This window comes from Anoplophora glabripennis, unplaced genomic scaffold (assembly GCF_000390285.2).
Source record: "Anoplophora glabripennis isolate ALB-LARVAE unplaced genomic scaffold, Agla_2.0 scaffold5, whole genome shotgun sequence".
NCBI classification, from domain to species: Eukaryota; Metazoa; Arthropoda; class Insecta; order Coleoptera; family Cerambycidae; genus Anoplophora; species Anoplophora glabripennis.
In genome coordinates this window covers 2,915,621-2,938,459 of record NW_019416525.1, presented here as the reverse complement: position 1 = coordinate 2,938,459, position 22,839 = coordinate 2,915,621, and the positions used below count along the sequence as shown (strand labels likewise).

The 22,839-nt window shown below is 33.9% G+C and overlaps 2 protein-coding genes across 4 annotated transcripts; both read right to left on the bottom strand.

Annotated features, from left to right (window-relative positions):
• Positions 1-437: 437 nt before the first annotated feature.
• On the bottom strand, positions 438-6,171 carry LOC108906747 (protein scarlet). Its single transcript, XM_018710101.1, has 13 exons — positions 6,165-6,171; positions 5,024-5,126; positions 4,917-4,965; positions 4,750-4,799; positions 4,237-4,367; positions 4,023-4,169; positions 2,963-3,201; positions 2,422-2,598; positions 2,261-2,369; positions 1,986-2,207; positions 1,548-1,683; positions 1,287-1,493; positions 438-625 (listed from the first exon to the last, which is right to left on the bottom strand). Exons 1-13 carry the CDS (start codon positions 6,165-6,167, stop codon positions 438-440), a joined length of 1,761 nt encoding a protein of 586 aa, XP_018565617.1. The 5' UTR covers positions 6,168-6,171.
• Positions 6,172-6,441: 270 nt separating this feature from the next.
• LOC108906769 (ras-related protein Rab-32) lies at positions 6,442-17,918 on the bottom strand. 3 transcript variants are annotated; one of them, XM_018710127.2, is made up of 5 exons: positions 17,361-17,918; positions 7,242-7,458; positions 7,002-7,183; positions 6,804-6,944; positions 6,442-6,733 (listed from the first exon to the last, which is right to left on the bottom strand). In XM_018710127.2, the coding sequence occupies exons 1-5, from the start codon at positions 17,361-17,363 to the stop codon at positions 6,620-6,622; spliced, it is 657 nt and encodes a 218-aa protein (XP_018565643.1). In that variant the 5' UTR covers positions 17,364-17,918; the 3' UTR covers positions 6,442-6,619. The 3 variants fall into 3 exon arrangements, with proteins under 3 accessions (XP_018565643.1, XP_018565641.1, XP_018565642.1); XM_018710125.1 differs by lacking the exon at positions 17,361-17,918 and adding an exon at positions 15,580-15,932; XM_018710126.1 differs by lacking the exon at positions 17,361-17,918 and adding an exon at positions 15,583-15,932.
• Positions 17,919-22,839: the final 4,921 nt, after the last annotated feature.

Here is a 22,839-nt window from a genome sequence, read left to right as displayed (position 1 = left end):
CGCATTCGAAAGGTAGGAGGATTTTAAAGGCAGGATTTTAATATCACGGTACTGAAAAGAGTCCAAACAAATATGGAATTCATCAAAGGGTTACATCCGGCTCATTTGCTCGGACGTGCGGAGTCAATCCGACTTTTTTTGTTTTATGTATTCCGGTTGCGCACATTTAATAACCTGCCGTATTTAAACATATATCCCAAAGTTTGAAACTCATAGTAATTTGTACGGCTAACAGAAGCTAAAAACTAATTTGTTATCCGACTCCCATCTGTAATGAACGGAGGCTTAAAACCTATTTACCTACTGGATTTTGCGTATAAAGCATTGTTCTGTCGCTGTTTGGTTAGCATCGCTCTCGTTCAAAAAATGTATTCGGCAGGTAGAAGCGTGGAATCCCTAAAGGTATAATAATTGCGATTGCATTTCTTAATAAGTTTTTAATATGACTCTATAGCTCGCTTCCTTAAAATACCAAAATATCCTACAGAACAGTAAAGCAAAGTTAAAAACGATAAATATAGATTATTGTAAGTAACTACGTCATATTCTTCGTATAATCCATAACGTCTCAACACCTCTTCGCTGCTGCTGTAACAAGGAAGCACATCCCCGGTTGTACAGTTCGCTGAAATAAATTCGTATAAATGTAACTACATTTTTACTTTTTAAGTTAGACGTACATGCATTTCAGTGGGTAATTTTCTGTATCGCGTTGATAAATGAGCTCTGTCTCCTATTTCTTAGGAATGTAAGTACAATGTAATATAAGTCCGTACTATACTTTAATACATAAAAATTCACCAAATAATTTTATGTCACGGCGACATATTTTATATTTTGAATTACGACACTACCAACACTCCCGTTAAATTTATTTCTGTGGGTTATCTCACAACTATGATAAATTGCAGTTGACTAATTTATAGTGTTCTATTATTGTTCGGGGTACAGGCTCATTAGAAAGGTGCCGAGGAATTTTGAGGACAAAAATAATGTATCGTATTATGCTGATAACGTTCGGTCAATGAATCATTCCACAAGTTACGTTACTATTACGTGAAATTCCCTCCTTGTCAAAGAAAGTCGTTCTCCGTACACGAACAGCTGTACTAGATAAAAGGAAGAAATGTACAAGGTGTTCGCTTTACGTGTTGTGGATTTGTGATTTAAAACGTCACGCATAAACTCACCCCAAATTAAAGTCACACCCTGTATGCATAAAAATATTTACGATCTACCCAATTAAACAAAAACTGTAACAAATAAATAATTATGGAAATATTTACCTAAAAATTCGGCGTTTTCCCAGCACAGCGTTGAAACAGACTGGAAACCGTAGTAAAAAGGCGAAAAATACTTAACAGCGCGAAAAACTCCCGGTAAGGTGTCCACTTTTATCCAAATTCCCGATACTATCATAACGACAATCTCAAAAGGGACTATAAACAAGTGTATGTATTCCACGGTTGGAAATAAAGCAGAGAGACACAGACCTGAAAAATAGGATTTAATTTTTTTTACAAAAAAAAGTTTGCGCAAAGTTTTACCTAGGGATATTCCACATAAACTTGTCAGAAAGAGTACAATGGACATATTCAGGAACAAGTTGAAGTTTTGTAGGAATTGTAGCAGGGCCAAATATACTGCTAAGAAACTTATTGCGTTTATGAAGGATATAGGCATCTGCAACAGAAATCAATTCAGTGGCGGCTGGGGTAGTAGTAAATAAATTTAATTTAAAATTTAGTGTACAATGTTATCTGGATAATTAAATATATTAGTCTTATGAAACATATTAAAAAGGAATTTATAATATGCAGTCAATTTAACTTGACTTGCAAAATCGTTTGAAAAACACTGAATACGTGTGCTCCTCGTAGCTCGCCCCTAGAAGTGTTTACAGTGGTGGTCATGGTCACCGTCGGACGGAACGCCTATTTATATGTAGTTAATTCAATAATAATTATTTAAATACATCTGCTTACCAGAGAAACCACCTTTGATAAGTAATAAGGAAGAGAGGAGTACAGCGATTTTTCTTTGACGAAAATTACAATTTCTTCAGGAAATACGTATATAACGTAGTACATGTGCGTGAAAATTAACTCCGAGACAATCAAAATTAAAACGCCTTGTACATTCTGAACGTTACTTTTGTTCTCTAAAGTCACATTCGAAAACGATACTCCAATAATCAGCGCTGTAATCTAAAATAAAAATCATGTAATTTTATTTATTTATTTTATAAAGATTCGTATACCATTAGCAGAATGTAGCTTGTCCTATATACGTGGATGCTTCTTTTAAAGTCAATAAAAACCCTCCAAACTAGCCACCTCAACTGTACAAAAAAACTCCTCTTGTTCATCCTGGAAGAGATATAATTTATTTTTATCGCGCCATACAGAAAATCCACCTTACTTTTGTTTAGTGAACTCATTCGGATTGTATCTATCTGTGATGATCTGTTCGGAATTGTTATGAAATAAATCACTCAGCCAGTCCGTTTTCCTATCTTCCTCGTTTCCAGAATCCACTGTGACACATTTTATATAAAAATCCGCAGGATTGTACGAATCCGGACAGACCAGATTCGCTCTGCAACAAAGCAAATGAAATGAAATATTAAATATATTCTTCGGATATTCCAATTAATCCACCCTGGATTTGAATCCTTAAAAAGGTAGCTCGGAAAGTAAGTTTTTTGCATTTATTAGGTAATAACAGAAGCTTCACTGGGAACGAAATTATTTCTGCTGCATTTGCAAGTCAAACTGCAGTGAGAATTACCAATAGAAATACGTACGCAATCGTGAGCAAATCTTGGAATGCGCCAGACTAGCTGAATTTGCGATCTAGAAGGCAACGGCTGAGAGAGACACTGAAATACACTCCTCAACTTTCGAAAAGTTTTAAATTCAGATAGAACTGTATAGCGTAAAATAATTAATTTTTTACCGACCTTTCGAAAAACGATTGGGCCTCTCGCTTTGACCCCTGAAAAACCAGTTTTCCGTTCGCAAGTAGAATAATGTTGTTAAATAGATCAAATATTTGGGACGACGGCTGGTGCAGTGTCACCAAAACCAATTTCCCTGTCATGGCCGTTGCTTCTAATATTTTCACCACAGACATTGCGCTGAAGCTGTCCAGACCTGTGGTAGGCTCGTCGCAGAATAAGATGTAGGGGTCGCTGATAAGCTACAATAAAGAGTAAAGTTTATGAAAATAACCGGTCTTATTACATTTACCTCAGTATTTATTTATAATATAACATATTTAGATAATTTTCATGCACCTTTCGAAGATTTCCCGCCAAGCCGTAGAAATTCTTCACTCATGTTTTGAAATTCGACAAAAATTAATAAGCCCGAAGAATTCTATTATTACTAAGGAATGGTTTTCTAAAGTCCGAATTTTCCGAATCTGGCACGGACCTCACTACTGAACCTCCTGCGGAACCAACGTCGAGAGTGATCGAACGTCAGCTCGAGGACCATGCAGTTCAATAAATTTTCATGTTTTCATACATTATGCAGATGATACATACATTCCGTTTATTGTAAATTCAAATTATTATTATTAATTAGATTTTTTGCGTAAGTATCTACAAATACCACGTCATCGAGCTACGTATTCATATTTGGAACGCCGTAGCGTTACACCCCGTATAACATTTAACGAACCCGGCATATTTTGAGGCCTTAAAGCAGGGCCGTTACAGTGTGTAATTATCGGGACAAAATTATCAGTATGAAACTATAAATGCGTTTATTATAATCGTTAAACGTCAGATTTTTCTTAAATATTCAGTCCTGTATGACGGGCTATTAAAATATTCATAAATAATAAAATAACGTCTCTCGAAAGTACGCTGGCGCATCAAGGCAAATAGCCAGGCTACAAGAAATATTTCAGATAAGAAAATCTGCGTAGGATCCCCTCTTATCCACCTGTGCATTAGTGGGTACTTAAAATACAGTAAAAAAATGCTAGGCATATCTAAATGCACCGGACTCTACCTCCGTAGCCAGTGATAACCTGCGTCGCTGTCCCCCGGATAGCACTCCGATGATTGTACGGCTGTTCCCGTCCAAACATAGCTCAATTAAGAGTTTTTTAATTATTCCAATTCTCTCTTCCCCCGTTTTGTGTAGCTTCAGCGCTGCCTGAGAATACACATGTCAGAAATGAATACCATCAATCATAAAGTTTATCTCCGGCACATAAACTTACCATAAATTTCATGTGCTCGTACACCGTCAAAGATTCCGTAAATACATCTTCTTGCCGTATATAACTCGATATGTTGCACATGTCTTTGTCCGTCACAGTCCTGTTATTAATTCTTAATGTCCCTTCCTTCCCTGAAACATATTTTCCCTGAATACCTCGCTAATACGGTTAATGGCCTATCCGCAAAAGTTTTGCATCGGTTGTTTTAATTATATCAAAATGGATTTTGTTAATCCGCTTTTCCCTGCATCTGGGAAATTTCGTGCATCGCGAGATACAGGTTTAGTTCCGGAGATACTACTCGAAACATTTTGCTGAATGTTGCTAATTGCTCGGAGCTTTTAGAATTACGACTGAGCTGAACAATCGATAGGCAAAACATAGGCGCTGATTTTAATTCTAAACTATACAGGGGCTTAGAGATTTTTAAAGGAACGCCCTGTTTATAAATTTATATTTAAGCTACGGGATGACACAAAGGAAACTTTTGCGGTTATTCCCCACCGTTCGTACCTTTTAATTTGCCGGATATCGCGCCCAGAAATGTCGTCTTTCCAGCACCGCTAAAATACACTCATCAAATTAGTCTGAACCGCTACTCATCCTTAAAATATCTTAATGAGTTAATTTGAAAGCATTTATGAATTATGAATAATTTATCTGTATAATTAACAATGTACCTAGGTCCCATCACCGCTATCAAGGAATTACTTGTAGCGAAACCTGAAACTGAAGGATGGATAAAATTTTATTACACTTTCCAATTCGCTCGTCTGCTCAGACTTACCGTTACTTAATATCTTCTTCTTTTTAACTGTTCTGAAAAGGGAGCACCGCTTTTCAGTGACCGTTACAGATAGATTTTCCCACTGTATAATGAATGGAGGTATCTAAAAAATTGCGAATTGTATTTACTTATTATTATCATAAACCGGTTTATTAAAATAATATGATCATATAATTTTCAATAAAAAACTAAATTTTTAGGTGATTTTCAAAAGGCTCTAACTTAGCAAAAAAGAAATAAAAAAATAAAGCAAATTGAAGCTTGAAGTATCTAGTTTTAAGAACTCGTAAAAAAATCTAGCGACAAAAAAAAATTTTTTAATTTCACTTCCCTTTCAAATGGTTCACGGGCTTCACTACATTTTTATGGCAATTCCACTTATCAGCTTTTTTAGTTCGGTTCATTCAAGAACTTCGTACGATGATTTTCTGCTGAGTTATCGTCGTTCAAGGAAAAAATGCCCCTTTTGGCTTTGATAATTAATTACTAATGATCACATAGAAAGTCTAAACAGAGTTTTGAAAATTGTAAAGTATCCTCTACAAGACGTCCTTATGGTTTTTTGATACAAGAAACTTGATTAAAAAATTGCGTATTTAAGGAGTTTCACTAAACTTGAGATAACTTCACAAATAAGGACATTTCCGTTTTTTTAAGCCCAAAGTATCCCAAAGAAACCCTCGAGTTCAATGCCAAAATTTTTGCAACCAGTTTATAAATAAAAATCTAAGTCCATTTTTATAATGCCTTTGATTTGATCGAGGGTGTGTAACTTTCGTATTTTTTATTTGAAAGGAAATTTGAGTGGGGCATATATTCTCAACCGTGTACCATATAAAATAATGGTCGCACCTTTGACACATCTAATGTATTAGATATCCGATTTTCCGTACACTTGAAGCCACAGACTAGTTAAAGTAGATAGGAGATCAAATCCAACGTTTTTAAATGACAATTGTGACATCGTTTGTTTTGAACAAGAACAATTTTCGGTGGTTGCAACACCTCGTTCTAGATCCGAATAAAAAATGTTGCTGGGAAGGTTACGATCAATTTATCGGACATACATCAAACATTATAATTTTCGTTCTAAACATATTTGTATATTTACTACAAATTTATGTTCAACAATAAATCTCACCATTTTATTGTCGTTGTAACAGACGCTACACACAAACTGAGCGAAAGATTTATTTTTCTTCCAAATTATCTCTTTTATCTGACACAATTTGTAGTTATATAAACATTTATTCAAATGCATGAGCATTAAACAATGTATCCACATTCCCTGGCTTCTTATCTAGGCCTCAGAGACCTGAGGACTTATTTGTTTTGAATTAAAATAAAAAAAATATATTAACTATGCACCACTACTTCTTTTAACTCATATCAGGCGTACATAAAGTAACAACAAGCTATAATTTAAAACTTTTTTATTTTATAAAATACCAAATTGTAATGTAACATAAACCTATGATTTCTTAAGTACAAAGAATGAAAGCTGATTTAAAATTAATATGATTGTATATGTACAACAATGTCTATGCATATAGGTGTTAAGATTACCACAACCACACCTCAGCTTTGTTAAAATCGTCAACAGGCGCACGATTTTCTACCGTTTTTTTGATCATTCGAGTCTAACGTCACGGAGAATTGGCCAGAACCCTTCTTTGCTTCGCTGTTCAACAACGCGTCTTGCTCCAAAATCTAAAAAAGAGAACCGAAGTTTAATAATTAAGTTATTGTTACTTTTTAGGTATGTAAATAATAGCCCTACCTTTTCTACCAGTGCTCTAGCCGCCTCGTCTATGTTGATGTTGTCCCTAGCGGACGTTTCGAACCAAGCTGCGAATCCATTCTCTTGACAGTACTCCTCCATGTTCTTGTTGTTCGCTAAGCTCTCCTTCAGCTGATCGCACTGTAAGTAAAAGAAAAACGCCTTAAAATACAATTTTTTTTCAAGTGTAACACGCACCTTATTGGCTAGAAGAACGCAAGGTATGGGGGAACCATCAGGTAGCTGCACTTTCGAGTCCAGATCTGTTTTCCAATTGGTCACAGAATCGAAGGTGTTTTTTCTCGTGACATCGAACACTATAAAGGCACCTACCGCTTCTTTGTAGTACACTCTTGTCATGTTGCCGTAGCGCTCTTGCCCTAAAATCGCACAAAAAATATGTTAGTGTAATAAAAATTGTACACACACAATTTTTACCTGCTATGTCCCACAGCTGAAGCCTGATGAGAGTGTTTTCATCCCAGTTGAGCACTTTCAGAGCGAAATCAACGCCGATGGTGGCTCTGTAATGTTGCGTGAAGAACCGGTGGACGTAACGTTTGATTATGGATGTTTTGCCAGTGCCTAGGTCCCCTATCACCAAAATCTTGTACAAATGATCCCTGGGCTTGCTAGTGGTTTGATTTGCATTTGACTGAAACGAAAAAATTGTAAATATATTTGAAATCTACATAATTAGATATTTAATATATCTGTTTATGAGGATTTTATCAAAACACGTCATAATGAAGCCTATTTGTTTGATAAACAAAATTTCAACGAGACAAATACGTTTACAAAAATGTTTTCGAATAATATATTTGTCGCCTGTTCCTTACATAGAAAATTATTTACCTTAATAAATACTGTAAATTAAATTTGTTTGCCTTGCTGCTTTGAGCGGGTAAATTATATGTTTTTTTCAGAGCAATATCTTTAATTCCAAAACGAGAAAGCTTTAACTTCATTAAACAGATGCGTCGCAACTTAATTTTGCCGACCTTTCGAATTTTTTCAAAGTCGACATACGCTTGATACGACTCAGTGGCGGCTCGTATGAAGCAACAGAGGCTACTGGACTACTAAGTAAACTTGGGAAAAGTTTATTCTTTTGCTTTAATAGATTCCTCAAAATTTCCCGAATATGCAAACAAATTTCCCGAAAAATCGTTTATTACAAATGTATCCAAACGTTTTTGAAATAGATAGGTTGAAAAACGAACCTAATATTTTGTACAGAGACGGACAATTTCGTAATTTAGAAGTTCAAGAAACGATAGAAATATTATACAAGGAATTTCAAATGGTATTTTCGGAAAGATACAAATGTTAACTTATCAGTGATGACGATAGAAAAAGAACTGTTGCAAAGTCCTAGTGCCGATCCTCAATTGTATGAAGACATTATAAGAAAATTTGCAAATTTAAAAGACGGACGAATAAATCAGTTTTACAAAAATATTCACTGTTTTGAAAATATTTTGTTAAAGGTGAGGGCAAACGAAAAGCTGGCAAATAGATAAGTTCGCTGGCTGCCTTATGAAAATTTGTTTTTATATTTTTTCATATTTTTTAATATTCATAAACCAAATGGAACAATTTTGTTAATTATTAGGTAAATATATCACTTTGTTTTTTTTCTGTTACTTCATTTTGTTGTAAATACAATTTTTTAATATAATTTTGACGTGGAAATTTATTCCTATTTATTATTTGAGAGCATTTTAATAAAATAACCAAATAGTTTTTATAAAATCTGAATGAAAATCCTGGTCATAAACATAAAAATTTCCAGATGCATTTAGTCGTTTGACCTCGAAAATTAAAAAATTTTTGCCTGCGGCTTTTTTTTTCTTTCTTGCCCACCTAGTAAAAAAGCCATTGACCTCACCTGTTCATAATGTCACGAGCCGCCGCTGATCCAACTATAAACATATATCTTTATATTCTTTATCATTTCGTTTTATTTGTTCGAACCCTCTGAAATCAGCATGCAATGATATATTTTTTCAATTTTCAGGCAACTCTTCCGAGAATACGCCATCACAGAATAATTATTTCCCTTTGAGAGAACCAAACATATTACTTTCGAATAATGGTTGAAATCTGATAACCTTAAGGAACGGTAATATTAATTTTCTTCTAAACCTTGAATAGAGAGTTCGATTTCTATTACTGGTATTCGTTACGTATATTTTATTACTGCTGCGTTATTGATAGAAGTGTACCTTCGTATTTATAATTAACATTCGGAATTCAAAAGTGTCGCTAATTTTACAATATCAATTGACGACTTAATTAGATCAACACCTTATTCTAAAAGGAAACGCCCTATCGCTATCTAACAACGGGATTCCAATTATTATTAAGTGAACATACGAAATTTACGATTTAATATTTAATATTATGTTCACCGCATTAAACTGTAGGAATTCTGTGTAGCCATCGTCTCTCCCTTGTTCGGAAATGTTTTGTTAAAGCAATTATGAAGTTCTCTGGTGTTATGCCACGAAGCAATGCCGTGCATGAACTTTTAAGTTAATTTTGTAGGTAATGAGATAATTTTGTCCAGTTAATTAATGTAAACAACATTCTTTACGAAATTGTAATTTAATGGAATGCCACGGAACATATTCCGTCGAAAACTTACTAATATGATCCATACGGTCCGTCTCCATACAGGGTGTTCAGCTAATAAAACCGTGATGTAATGATCAGTGGGTAAAAGAGATATATGTAATGATACAAAAGTTCATATAAGCCGGCTTCGGTAGGATTTCTGATTAAAACGAAACTTTTATTTCGCCCGTCACAGTTCTTTATAATCAGCTGAAATTAATAGTTGTTTTCACGCAATACATCACGGCGCTTCGTGTATAAAAAATGTACGGTGCATAGAAACTGTTCTTTAAAGATAGATGATGCTCCTCTAGTGCCAACCGTATTTAGACGTTCTGAAAAGAATCGTTATACGAAATAAATGTTCTAAAACAACGCCCGATTCTAATTCAACGTAAAGTATGGCGAATGAATATTATGCGGCGCAAGCACAGCGAATAAATCAGATCCAGAGATTAAATTAAATTGTTTAATAATAAAGTAGTTCTATAATTTGTAAAATGGTTATGAAATAGAACAATGAAAAAAGAATAGTTAATAAAGGAGATATAAATCTAAATAACTCGACTGAGTACTATTTATTTTCTTTATCGTCGGTTTGATGGGCGAGCCCAACCAAACGGATTCGTACAAACCTAAGACCAAGCTTATGAAAGCCTTATGTCGAAGCCGGCGTAAAAATAAATAAAAATCATTGTGTGATAGACTAAACCATCCTCGAAACCATCATATCCACATGCTTTTGAATTTTTTTAAAGCCATATTCAAGGTTATTTGAAGGTCAACTATTGTTTTTTGATGGTAATAAAATTTTTGACCCCGGATTCTGAAAGAGCGAGCAATTTTACATTTGGAAGTCAATTATGAATTTCAAGGTCATTTTAAGGTCAAATCCCCTAAAGGTCATTTTAATAAAAAGACGGGAAGAATGATTTTTCGTAGTAAAGTAAAGACTCTCGCTCTTTCAGAATCCGGGCGACAAAAATTGTATTACCGTAAAAAACAGGAGTTGACCTTCAAATAACCTTGAATATCGGATTCGGATTCAACGACCCCAAAAACGTGTGAGTATGGTGGTCTAATCTATCATATTTTTATTTACTTTTCATAGGCCGTATAAGTCTATAAACAGGCGTGGTAGAAGGGACGGAATACCAGTATCACAGAACTACCACAATATCCGTTGGTTGAATTTTAAAATTAATATTCGAAATACAAAACTACAAATGTATGGGTTTTTTATGGTTAACTGTTAATTATTCTTCATGCTAGTAGTTCGTGTAATTGATAAAGGTGATGTAAACTAGGTACTTTAATAACACTAATAGCGTATCAATTACATTTTGGAAACATTTTAACAACTGCTATAGCAATACATATATAATGAACAATGTAATTTCAGTAAATGCAAATATGTGCATAATACATACTAATTATAAATATAAGAATTAATGACTGGTATGCACAATATTGTTTATACATTAGTTATATGTAGATATGATTTCAAATTAAATTATAAAGTAGAAATTTTCATTATTATGAGGATGAGGTTATTAATTACAATTTGTTTCATTTAGTCAAATTATTTAATACCTTTAATTACAAAAATAATTTAATGAATACGCGGTATTTTAGATAAGGTATCATAAATTCTACGGGCTATAGAATTTCTATTAAAAATAAGATTTTTTTTCCTTAAAGTTATTTTTTAATGTATTTCGACAATGTTCGACATGCCGTATTGAAATTCGGTTCTGAGAGTCTAAAGAGCGTGATTTGATTTTTAAATAAGTTATATACAAGGTGTTACGTTGCAAACTAACAACAAAAAATACATTTTTTGGAAAGGAAGTCTTTTTTTTTATTCAAAGAACGAATACCTCCAATTTCCCTCTTTCCCTGGAAAGCGAAATAAAACACGAAATATTCATATACCATAGATAAAAAATCGTTATATTATCTATTAATCTTATAATTTATGGTACGTATAAGTTTTTAATAAATATTTTGTGCTAATTAGATTTTATTAACAATTCAATTTCATTATTCCGTAAAAGGTGATAAGCAGTTTTGTTATCTTTTTGTCAGCTAGGAATCACTTCAGTTTTGACAATTTAAACCGTTTTGTTAAAAATGTATCCTTTTTATCTTAATCTTAAACTAATTGTGTATCAACTGAAATATAAACATAATAACATATGCGGGTCTAGACATTGAAGTTAATTATTAAAACTAAAATACTGAAAAAAGTACTTACTGTGTATTTGCATATAAAATTTGAATTATGCTTTGGTGGTGTGAATTTTCCGATAAGATTGGATATAAACCTTGTTATCTTAATCTTAAATCGTACTGCAAAAATTATCTACTGATATTCCAATAATTTATAGGTTGGAAAGGTTGTTAAAATAATTAGAATCGAAGTAATATCGCTAAGCAAAAATTTATGAAATTTTCGTTTTGCGTTGGTTCTGAAAAACTTGATAAATATTAATAAATTACCGTTGACGGGGCCTGATCCAATATAAGCTCACCATAAGCAGGCATATCTTTAATATCTTCCAAAGACTTTGTACGTTCCGGCAAGCCTTTTTGTTCCGAACTTAAATAAAACTGATTACATTCAACAGTAACAGCACTTTTTGTTGAAGATTTCTTGTTATCTTTCGTTAAATTTTCGACACTCTCCCACGTTTCCTGTAAATTTGTTTCAGATGCGGATTTCGTTAAAATGAAATTATCATCCCCTTCGGGGGTCTGCCGTTCGATAGTAGAAGAGCCTGACGAGATACTTGGCAGGCCTAAATTAGCAATATCCTTTATTTCAGACTGCGAGGCACTACTCGGAGTGAATTTAGACCTGAGCTTGAGTTTTTTAATGAGAAAGTGGGACCTTCTCGTCTTGGATAGCTTTGGGGATTTCGGCGGAACTACTACTTTTTTTTCGCGGCCCTCTTTCCCCCCCACAGGTGTATCTCGCTCGTCCCGATCGCTTCTCATTTTATTTTACTGGAAAACTTGAATCGTAACGAGTAAAATGTCGCACGGTGACTGGAATGTCGGCTTCCAGGTAAAGTTAATGAGGTCTCAGAAAGCTGGAGGGGAGAAGACATATTACGCGAGGGTAGCAGATTTTTATTTACATGTGTAAGGGTAGGTCAAGTTACACTTTAACTGGATTAGGTTGTTTATTTTTAACCTCTTTGGCAACTCATGCGAGATGATTAACAACAGGCACAAAAAGGGACACAGTCCGGAATCAATACGGGGTGCTCAAAAAACTTCATTACCTCAAACGCTTCAACGCAAGCTCCCGAATTTTCTGATACAAACAGAGGCGTTTAGAAAAAGTTTCTTCTACTAGAGGTAACTAGATGATTAACTTAAAAATTATAAAGGTTTATAGCGGTAGCTAGATATTTTTTTAGCGCGAAAAAATTACTGAAGTTGTAGTATTTTCAACCTTTACATCGCTGGGCTACCGTAGTCTCTAGCGTCATTCGCCCACGTAGCCCCAGGCGATTCCGAATACTGAAATCCGATTTTAGTATTACCGTTGTGATAGTGTTTACATTAGTTTTTCAAGTGTCGTCAAAAATGGCTTACGTGTATAGCAACTCAGATCGCGTTTTAATTTATGGTGAAGACAATATTTGTGTTAGGTCGTAGAAACTGGTAAGACGGGCCCAAATAAAATTTTGAACAGTTTTATTAATTAATAATAACAATAGCGTCAAGAGTAATTGAATTTTCTGATATAAAATAGGTGATATAGAATTTTATTTATTTCTTTCCTTGGGAATGCATGCTTCGCCTTGCGTAAGGTCAGATACAGTGGGCCAGTTTCCAGTGCCATGCAGAAATATATATTTAAATCATTTCGAATTGCCCTCTTTGATGTTTTTTTTTTACAAAATTGTATTTGCAAGAGTCCCCTGTATATTCAACACTGTTTTTAGGAGAAGTTATGAATCATCCTATAGATTCTTGATTTTACTTGTAACGTTTTAAATATGGAGGGAAATTTTAGAGACAACGTTAATAATTGCATCTAGCTAAGTGCATATACTTATGGCAAAAAATCACTTATTAATGTCTAAAAAGCCACTTGTTCGTAGTAAAATATGATATTTTAATTTTACGTTATATGACCCTATACCCTAAAAAGGAGATGGTCAAAAACTAACAATTATGGCATATTTGGCGCCCCAAAAAAAATCACACATTCGATGTAAAAGTTATAGGAGATCTACCACTTTAAGGAAACGCCCTGTATATTTCACGAATTTCCGGATATCTGGTTCTACAATCATATTTCGGTGCGAGTGACCTAGATTCCGCTATTAATTATTTCATCTCTCTAATGTTTCGCCGTCCACCCTATAGCCGGCAAATGACTATATCGTGGACACAACTGTTTGTAAACTCCTTCTCATTCTCATGTAATAGCTACTTGAATTATTAAACCGGCGTGGTCGTTTATGCCGCACCGTTCTCTACCTGTAGATTATCCCCAACATTGTAAAGTTTTATATTTCATGGGCTCAAGATAGATTTACAGAAGCCACAGGAATAACGTCAACGTTCTTAGTCCATGCGTCGGCCTGTGGAAACCTTACAGATATCCTCGTCGTGTAAATTATATGTTTTCTATTATTTAGTAGTAGGTCAATTCTAATCATACTTTGGTTTGTACGCTTATGTAATCCAAGTATATGCTAGGGGGGCCATTTTGGTTCCGACTTGCTCCAACGACTGTTCTTAGATGTACAGGGCGACCCGCATTATCGTTCACATATAAAAAAACAATTGAATAAGCTAAAAAAGATATGACCGAAAAACTGAATCGGTCAATTCAGATTCATGTTTTGAAAAGTGTGTTTTTTTTTTGACTTCAACGTTGCCGTGAAAAACAAGATACTTTCAGTGTTTATAATTATTTCTGACACGTTGTGACACAATTGTTTTTGTGCAAATTTACGACAGCTATTTAAAAAAATTAATGAAAAATGATGAATAAAGTAGATACGGTTCTGACTTTTGGGTAATCTGGGAACTCGATACTAGCAGTAATGAAGATATTTCATTTTCCACGGCAATGCTGATAAAATCAGTAACAGACTTGATCAAACCAGTGTTTTTCTCTATATGTTTAATTTGATATCTTTTGAACGGGAAGAGATATACAAAAACTTCTTAGATAAAAGTTGTTCAAAAAAATTAGATTTTTCATACCTATGTGTGACATCTAGAAAAACAATTTCGATTACGTCACAACCTTAAAGTGGTAAACTTACTAAGATGTCTTAAGTTAAATATTTATATCATTATGCCACAAACATCGCTACTTGCGGTTTTTTAATTGCTCTTTTCGTTCTCCTGTAATAGCGACCAACCATCAGTCCTGGGTCACCCTGTATATTATAAAATACTGTTTCTAATGGCATGACATTTTGAGAAATGCATATCCCAGTGTTGGATTTAGGTATTTTGAGTAGTAAACAAGTAAATTCTTCTTTGATTTCATTCATTATGATTTTTCACCGTACTTTTGAATTATATCTCTGGTTTGCGACCATGTTTTTCATCTGTAACAGTAATTCTATATTCTGTTTCTAGTCTCTTCAAGTTTTTCCTTGCAGTCCCCTTTCTTATCTGTAGTTGGGAAATTATTCCACGCAAAAGCCTGACACAACTCGTGGTCTTTTTATAAATATTCAATACTGTCTTCTAATTATGTTTCTTGTATTATTTCCAGTTCTATGCAAGGTTCCTTTCAAATACTTAATTGGTGTCAGTTAACTTAAATCTATTATTACGGCTAACAGTGGTTCTTTTTTAGGTCTAAATTTCAATAATTTCATGCGTTTTAGTTAAACATAACGGGTTCCTCACAAGACACAAGACACTGCACTTATTTTACGAGCGTTCACGTCACTTTTCAGAAGATGGTAAAGTCAAAATAAATATGTGGAAATATGTTCTAATTGTAGCATTTATAAATTAAACAAAAAAAAAAACTGTAAATGTGCAATATTTAAGCAAAATATTTTTTATGATTGATTAAGTGTTATTTATGAAAGCAAATTGTATTTATAAAATATAAATAATTAACTAAGTGAAAGCAAAAAAAGTAAGAGTATAAAAGCATATCTACCACGATTTTGTTGCCCATCGCGACCCGCTGACATTTGTCCCAGTTGTTGTTCTCAACTGAATAAATAGCAGAATCTCCAGAAGAAGCCGATATATCATGAGATATCTCATTGTTTTCTAGAGCACAATTATTTTTTCCAGTAGATAATAAATATCGTTCTCTCCTCTTGGTTCTTTCGCCCCGTGTTCGACGGCTTATCCTTCTTGGAGACACCGTACCATCTTCAGGCATCTCACCAACGGTCCTTTTTACACACCAACACTATTTTATTTACAGATGCACTCGGTATTGCAACTACACTAGATCGTGATTCGTTCAGTGACCCTTATTTATCTATTTACGAGCTAAGATTTGCCACACTGTCACACGCAGGAAAAATTGTACGTTTTTTTATCGGGGGTTCTCGTGTAAACAAGCGACAATACGCATTTTGTTTAAACATTCCCCTACAACTGCCAACTTTTAATCGGAATGTGGCATAAATAAACAATATGATGTCCGGCGATATCTTGTGGCGCCAAAGAAGCCAATAATTAACATTTTTCGGATGCCAATTCAGGGTCGAATCCAGGAAACTTGTTTTGGCGCAACATCTCCAAAATGTCCCTAGAGATATGCAAGACCTTCTGAGAGAAAAGCTACTTGAATTCGGATTTTGCAGACATCGTAAACAAGAAATAAATTTTAAAGTTCTCGAAACTCGAAAAATAACGCAACTTTTTAACCCAAAGGCCAGTAAAATACAACCGGAGCTACTTTATAATATTTTTAGCTCAGCTCCAATAAAATATAGTCTAAATTGTTAAACTGAACTATAATTAGTTGTAAAAAATTAGATACATAATTAAAATTAAGATTAAAGGGGTTATCACAAAGTTATTGGCATAATGTGTAATTATTTTTATCTATAATACATAGTTCACAAGTTGGCTTAAAACAAAATTTGAAGTGGATCAACAGCACAGTATGTGAAACTGCATTAGGAATATTTTGGTGTCTCACGTTCAAAAATGGGGCCAAGTATATAAGTAAAAGTACGGACCCACCTTTATATGTCAGCAATAAAACATTTCTATAAAACAAAACTAAGGTTACGTACCTACTCTAATTGATACATGAAATGTCTGATTTACCAATGTGAACATACCCTTAGATTAGCTAAATTACTATATTTTAATATAAAAGCAGGAAATTTTAAAGTGGTTTGTGCTGTTTCTTATTATTTTTAAATAAGTGATTAAGTTATCGACCACAACAATTAACACAAAGTATATATCAATTGCTATTTATATATCATGGTGTGTTAAAAGTAGCGAGCAAAATAATAAGTGAAAGTAACAAACGTAAAGGAAAACTAAAAGTTTTTATAATAAATAAACTAATCTAAATATGCAAGTTGTTATTTCGTGATAAAATTATTCATTAAATTAAACGACCTTTACCTTACACGTATAATATGTTGTTTATTATAACCTGATACATATTTGTTGCCTCAAATATAACCTTGCAGAACACATTGATCAAACCGCCTATCCACGCGTGGAAGAATATTTTATTGCAGCATATAATTTAAACAATTGCACATAAATAAACAGCCATTTTATTATTTCCACGAGTAACAACAAATCAATATGTTTAAATAAATATGTTTGCTTCAGACGTTTATGTTATAAAAATACAGATAAATATGTTTACAAAAGAGATATATTAATGGTAGATAGCAGGAGTAGCAATAGAAAAAGTGTTACAAGTCTTCGAATAGTTTGTAAAATTTTACTCACCATTTCAAAATAGTTCCCCACTCTCAACTGTCAAACGCATCAGGTATTGGTCGAGCAAGACCAGTGAATTTTTCGTAAGTTACGCGGCGTGCAGAGCAACCAAAATAAATGTCTCACGAGATAACTACACAAGCATCCCTAAGGAACATTCACCAAACGAAGATACAACTCGATACACTGTTCAACATTTCTTACTGATAAGGATGAGACAGTTTATACAGCACTATATGATAACGTGGTGCGTTATACATTATTTTTACTAAACTTATTACAGAAACCTTTCGACTATCGATTCCACATTTTAAACTACAACCGGCGCTAGTCGGCCGCTCTCTATTTTTGCACGACTGCCCGATAAAAAACAATCGCTAGTTTTTATCATTGATAAAATGAGTTGGGCTAAACATCGCCCAGAAAAAGATCGATAGAAAGTCGACGGCTATGCGATATTATAATTTTTTATGCTGAATATCGTGCTGCTTTCACTTTTTCGAACCTAATCTGTATCAAGACGGAACGCTGAGCATTATATTAAATATTAATTAAACCGCGGTTGTGTCGAAAATGCCGCCCCACTCGCTACCTGCGATTCTATATGCCGGACTATCTGAACACCGAAAATTTTAACAGATCTGATAAGATATCGATATTTACCTACCTTTAAATTGTTTATTAATAGATGAGCAACAACTGTATGCATTTATACAGGGTGGAAAAACAATTCAAATGTTAAGTAAACACGGAAATGTCAAATAAATCTCATTTGACGTTGGATTTAAGTTATTTTGTTTTATAAATAGCAGCCTTCAGATATTTACAACGTGTTTGACTTTATTTATTATTATTATTTGAAATCGGAACAATTCATATTTTAGCACAAAATAATGGGCTCATTCAGCATTTTTTTTATTTGCTTAACGGAAAGATACTGCTATTTTAAGGTTCTCTGCAAAAAAATTGAATTTTATATCGCCTACAAGTCACCCAACAAAAATCATAAACAGGTGCGCTGATTATCCACTGAACCGGCGGGTGTGACGTCACCTCATGGGAAACCGATGCCGCATACTTGCGTCTATTGTCAGTCAGTCGGGTAGTCGGGTTTTAATTGACTGTTAAGTTTCGATTGAGCACGTTAAGATACCGAATTTTGTTAGCAATATGGAAGACACAGAAAAGAAAAAAATTACAAATATTGTATTTTTTAATTTAATATGCACAAACGCTAAAACATTCTGTAGATGTAGAAATTCATCTGGAAGTAGCGTCAAGCCGGCTGACCGTCCCATGCGGTGACGTCATTGCATTGCCACGGCTGAGACTAATATTCGCATATTAAAAATCATATAGTTTGAAAACCGTTCAACGGATCGAGTTGAAATTTTAAGGATCGCCTAATCATGAGCAATACTTTGTGTACACATAAGAACGTTTTTGAAAATTTACTGAAGGACCTGCAAAGCGATTATTCTGATATAACTAAATTTGTTTTTAGGCAGAGGCGTCTGGTGGACTATGTAAAAAGTTATTAGAGTTTATCTAAAAGTATATTCTAATATCTATTACCAATAATTAAGAGGTGTCGTACTTATTAAACTTCCCCCTCACTATCGGAACTAATAACGGTGTAATTAGTAAGAATTTCCAGATTAGAGGCAGTAAAATTACGTAGAGCGTGATAAATGCGTTTACCAATATACCTACCACTAATCTGAAATAGTTCTTTCAAACTTGTAATTTGTGCCTGCAGGCAAAAGTGACATTTACATAACATTAGCATTAGACACATTAAAATCCCCTATACCCGCCACGAATGTGGATATTAATAAGTCACAATCAAATTTAATGAACTTTTTTACCCAAAATTACAATAATGTTAAGTGAAGAATAGATTGTGATCAAGAAAAGAAATTTTAGATAAATAGAAAAACTCAATTATATAAAAAAGTGCTCCCCTTTCGAAAGAGAGATAAATCAAAATAAACTTTTTAACAACTGTGGAAGGAAATATGCGTTTAATTTGCATTAACATACCCATACAACTTAAAAACGATTACAGTTTTCCACCTCGATATCACACAATCGTCTGTTATACTGAGGTCCTGCATTCATCTTAAATTTCCAGAGATTCGAGTTGATCGACTGTTTTTCTTGGTATTCTCTTAGACACACTCCGGAATTCGTTGTGAACAGCACCAAAGTGTCTTTCTCTAAGTACTTTAAACTAACTGGGGCGCCGTTTTTCTTTCTTTTTATCTTCAGAATAACGTACATTAAAAATATTGCAAACAGCGAGACACAAAACGATGCTACAATATTTAGCGCAGTAAAATACATAAGTTGGAAACTTTCTCGACACGAAACATTTTGTTGAACGTGTAAAATAATGTTTACTTCTATGTTTTATGGCGTCGTTGGCATGGGAACCTAAATTGCTAATCAATTACACACATTAACCCAATGTAATCAGATTTACGGAACTGAAATTAATATATATTATATATTAATATATTCGCAAAGAGGGTTTAATTGTACAAATATATAAGAGTGGCATTTTTAAATGACATTTTAATTAAACAAAGTAAATTATTAGTAATTTATGAATAATTGTGAAAGTATATGTAATTTTAATTCATAAATGATTACAAGCGGCGTGACCGGCGAGTTTAGGCAACCAACACTGCATAACTGGCACTGTTAACTTAAGATCCCTGTATCCTAGCGTCATTAATCTTAATTATTCGTTTACAATGAACATTGGACAAACTGCTGACCCTATGAAGACATAAATGAGAGTTTTTTATTTAAGATTATCAGATAGTTTTCTAAAATATCTATCTTTTATGTAGCTCGGTTTGAACATGTGAAAATGTGAATAAAACAATTATTTTCGTAACGTATTGTTACATCGCGTACACTAATCAGACGTATTTGTGGCTTAATTAGCTTTTGCCATGGATACAACAAATCATAATCAGCTTTCTGAAACTCCAATTATCTCATTTTCCCCGTAGCAGGCTTACAGCTCTATTCGACATTCTAAAACAGTCATGATTTACTATAGAACAGGCATTCATCCAGTTAAAAACAGAAGGTAATTTCCCGACCGTAAGAGAAGCAGTAATCAATAAGGAAGGATTTCAAAGAAGATATTTGAATCGGCTCCCGGAGAGCGTCTGTCAAGTCAAGATTTTTGCATTTTACATCCAATTTGTTAGTTGATAACTCCCCCAAACAGATAATCAACTATTCAATTTTGCCGAGACCGTAGGCTTTGATGTCAGTAATGATAAAAATGGAAACGGTGCACACACGCTGGGTTTTAAATTACGTTGCGTATGCTGCAACCAGTCCAATTTTTTTAAAGGGGGATGCCTTTTAATTATTACCCTTTGGTAGTCGCAAATTAATACCTTATACGTATTTCAAAGTAGAACGACTAATTAATTCACTAAGTGGTGGTATATGTCTATAATGCCTGCACAATTCCTTATTTGTATGCCAGACAATGCCCTGCATCACAACTGTCTTTGAATTTCCTGATAGACTTAATTTATAAAATCAATAATACCGTTTTCGTTGAATCCTTTGAGGAATGCAAAGATTATGCTTTTGCTGTGTAATATTAATTACAGTTGTCAAGAGCATACGTTTGTGTGAGATATTAGTTATACTCTGATATTCTGAAGGGTCGTTATACATACAAGGGGTGTACGATATTGTATCAGATTTGCTCGGCGTCGCAGTTAACCATCTCATTAGGTAAATGCTAGGAATATACATTATCAAACGTCTAGAAATAGAAAAAACAATTGCTTAGATAATGAAATAATTCGTTTGCATAGACCTCACGATTATCGTCACATATAATTCCTTTTAGGAAATTATAACCGGGAAATTAAAAATTCTATCGATTTTCCTTTGCCCTGCTGTATTCGTGTGCAGTTTACAATATTTAATTTATTGGCATTTTTGAAAGCCAAAGTTACCTTTTGAAGCTAAAACAAAAAAATTTATGAAACTTATTTTGAATGAGATCCATGGGCGTAGCTACAATTTTTGCTTAGGGTGGGTGGGTCCATAGCTGCAAGCTCTATGAAGAACCCTTAAATAGGCTCGCAATCAACGACTTACCGGTATAAAATTTGAACACGTTTTGATTTGATTCCAAAAAAAGTCACGCAGTCACCAACTTACCAATATGACAAAGATGATAATATTAGATCTTTTTTTTGGGGTGGGCACCGGGCTTTCTAGGGTGGGCCGTGCACATCCCTGCTACGCCCATGATGAAATCTAATAAGTACAATTATGAATGAACTTTTTGGTCATTTTTGTGATATGGTAGGTACTGATGTATACAAGGGAAAACTCAAATGGACTTTCCACGACACAAAATAATGGAAAAATAGCATATCTTCTTGCCCTCAAAGCTTTGGAAAAAGCAAATAACACATATGAATTTAAGAGAACAAATGTTGCAGATATTTTCTAGACAAAATTTTTTATTAGTCACTTAACACATTAAAATTTAGTAAAAAATCAAAACCACAACTTGCACCTTGGTGCGGTGGTCCCCAAAACTTTTTGAAGTTGCGACCCTCTCTCAGATCAGATGTTTGCTTGCCTCCCCTCCACCCAGGGTCGGATTTTCCCTTAGTGCCGCCCTGGGCATTGTAAAAAATGCTGCCCCATTACCCATATTCTACACAAAATGGATGAGGGTTCAGAATACTTTTTGACTTTCCGCTATAAAGTTATTGATTTCAGGCCGATTTTCGAAAATCGATTATTCATCAGATCTCGACTTTTTGAGATCATAGGAAGCTATAGATCATTTATCTAGGAGCTATAGCTCAAAAAACTACACTGAATGCTGTAAATCCCATCAAAATCAGTGGATCCGTTCGAGTGTACTCTTCACGAAAAGTTTTGAAAAAAGTATCTTTTTTTCTAATCGAGATTTGGTACTCAGCTATCTTGAGCATTTCGCAGCATGTAGTTTGAACTAAAATAATTACCCGGAGGAAAAAAAATTATACATATATAATTATATATAATTTTAAATACAGTGTGTTTCAGTTCGAAACATTAACCACAAATAGAACTCAATAAATAATTCAGAATTGCCTTATAAAGCAAGGGTCTCAGTCCCGCCGTTTTCACTGTATAGGGCCGTATTGAATTAATTTGTTATAAGCATACCAAAAATTTCGTAACTAATATGATTTTAATAACCGACCAATACGGTCCTGTACAGTGAAAACGGTGAGACTTAGACCCTTGCTTTATAAGGCAATTCTGAATTATTTATTGAGTTCTATTTGTGGTTAAAGTTTGATTCACTTGAAGTGAAACATCCTGTATACGCATATAAATTATATATACATGTAGATGATTTTATAATCATATATTTTTTTAGATAAATATATAAATTTATTGTATCTATTTTTATTTGTAAATGCACACTTTTTGAAGC

Excerpts from the sequence above, each read along its gene's own strand:
- LOC108906747 (XM_018710101.1), bottom strand. Across the intron at positions 1,494-1,547 it reads TTTATGTGGAATATCCCTAG|GTCTGTGTCTCTCTGCTTTA; the intron begins GTAAAACTTTGC and ends CCTATTTTTCAG. Across the intron at positions 626-1,286 it reads GGAAAACGCCGAATTTTTAG|CGAACTGTACAACCGGGGAT; the intron begins GTAAATATTTCC and ends AATTTATTTCAG.
- LOC108906769 (XM_018710125.1), bottom strand. The coding sequence starts at position 15,810 with ATGCCTGAAGATGGTACGGTGTCTCCAAGAAGGATAAGCCGTCGAACA. Across the intron at positions 7,459-15,579 it reads CGATGGGCAACAAAATCGTG|TCAAATGCAAATCAAACCAC; the intron begins GTAGATATGCTT and ends TTTTCGTTTCAG. Across the intron at positions 7,184-7,241 it reads TCAGCTGTGGGACATAGCAG|GGCAAGAGCGCTACGGCAAC; the intron begins GTAAAAATTGTG and ends GTGCGATTTTAG.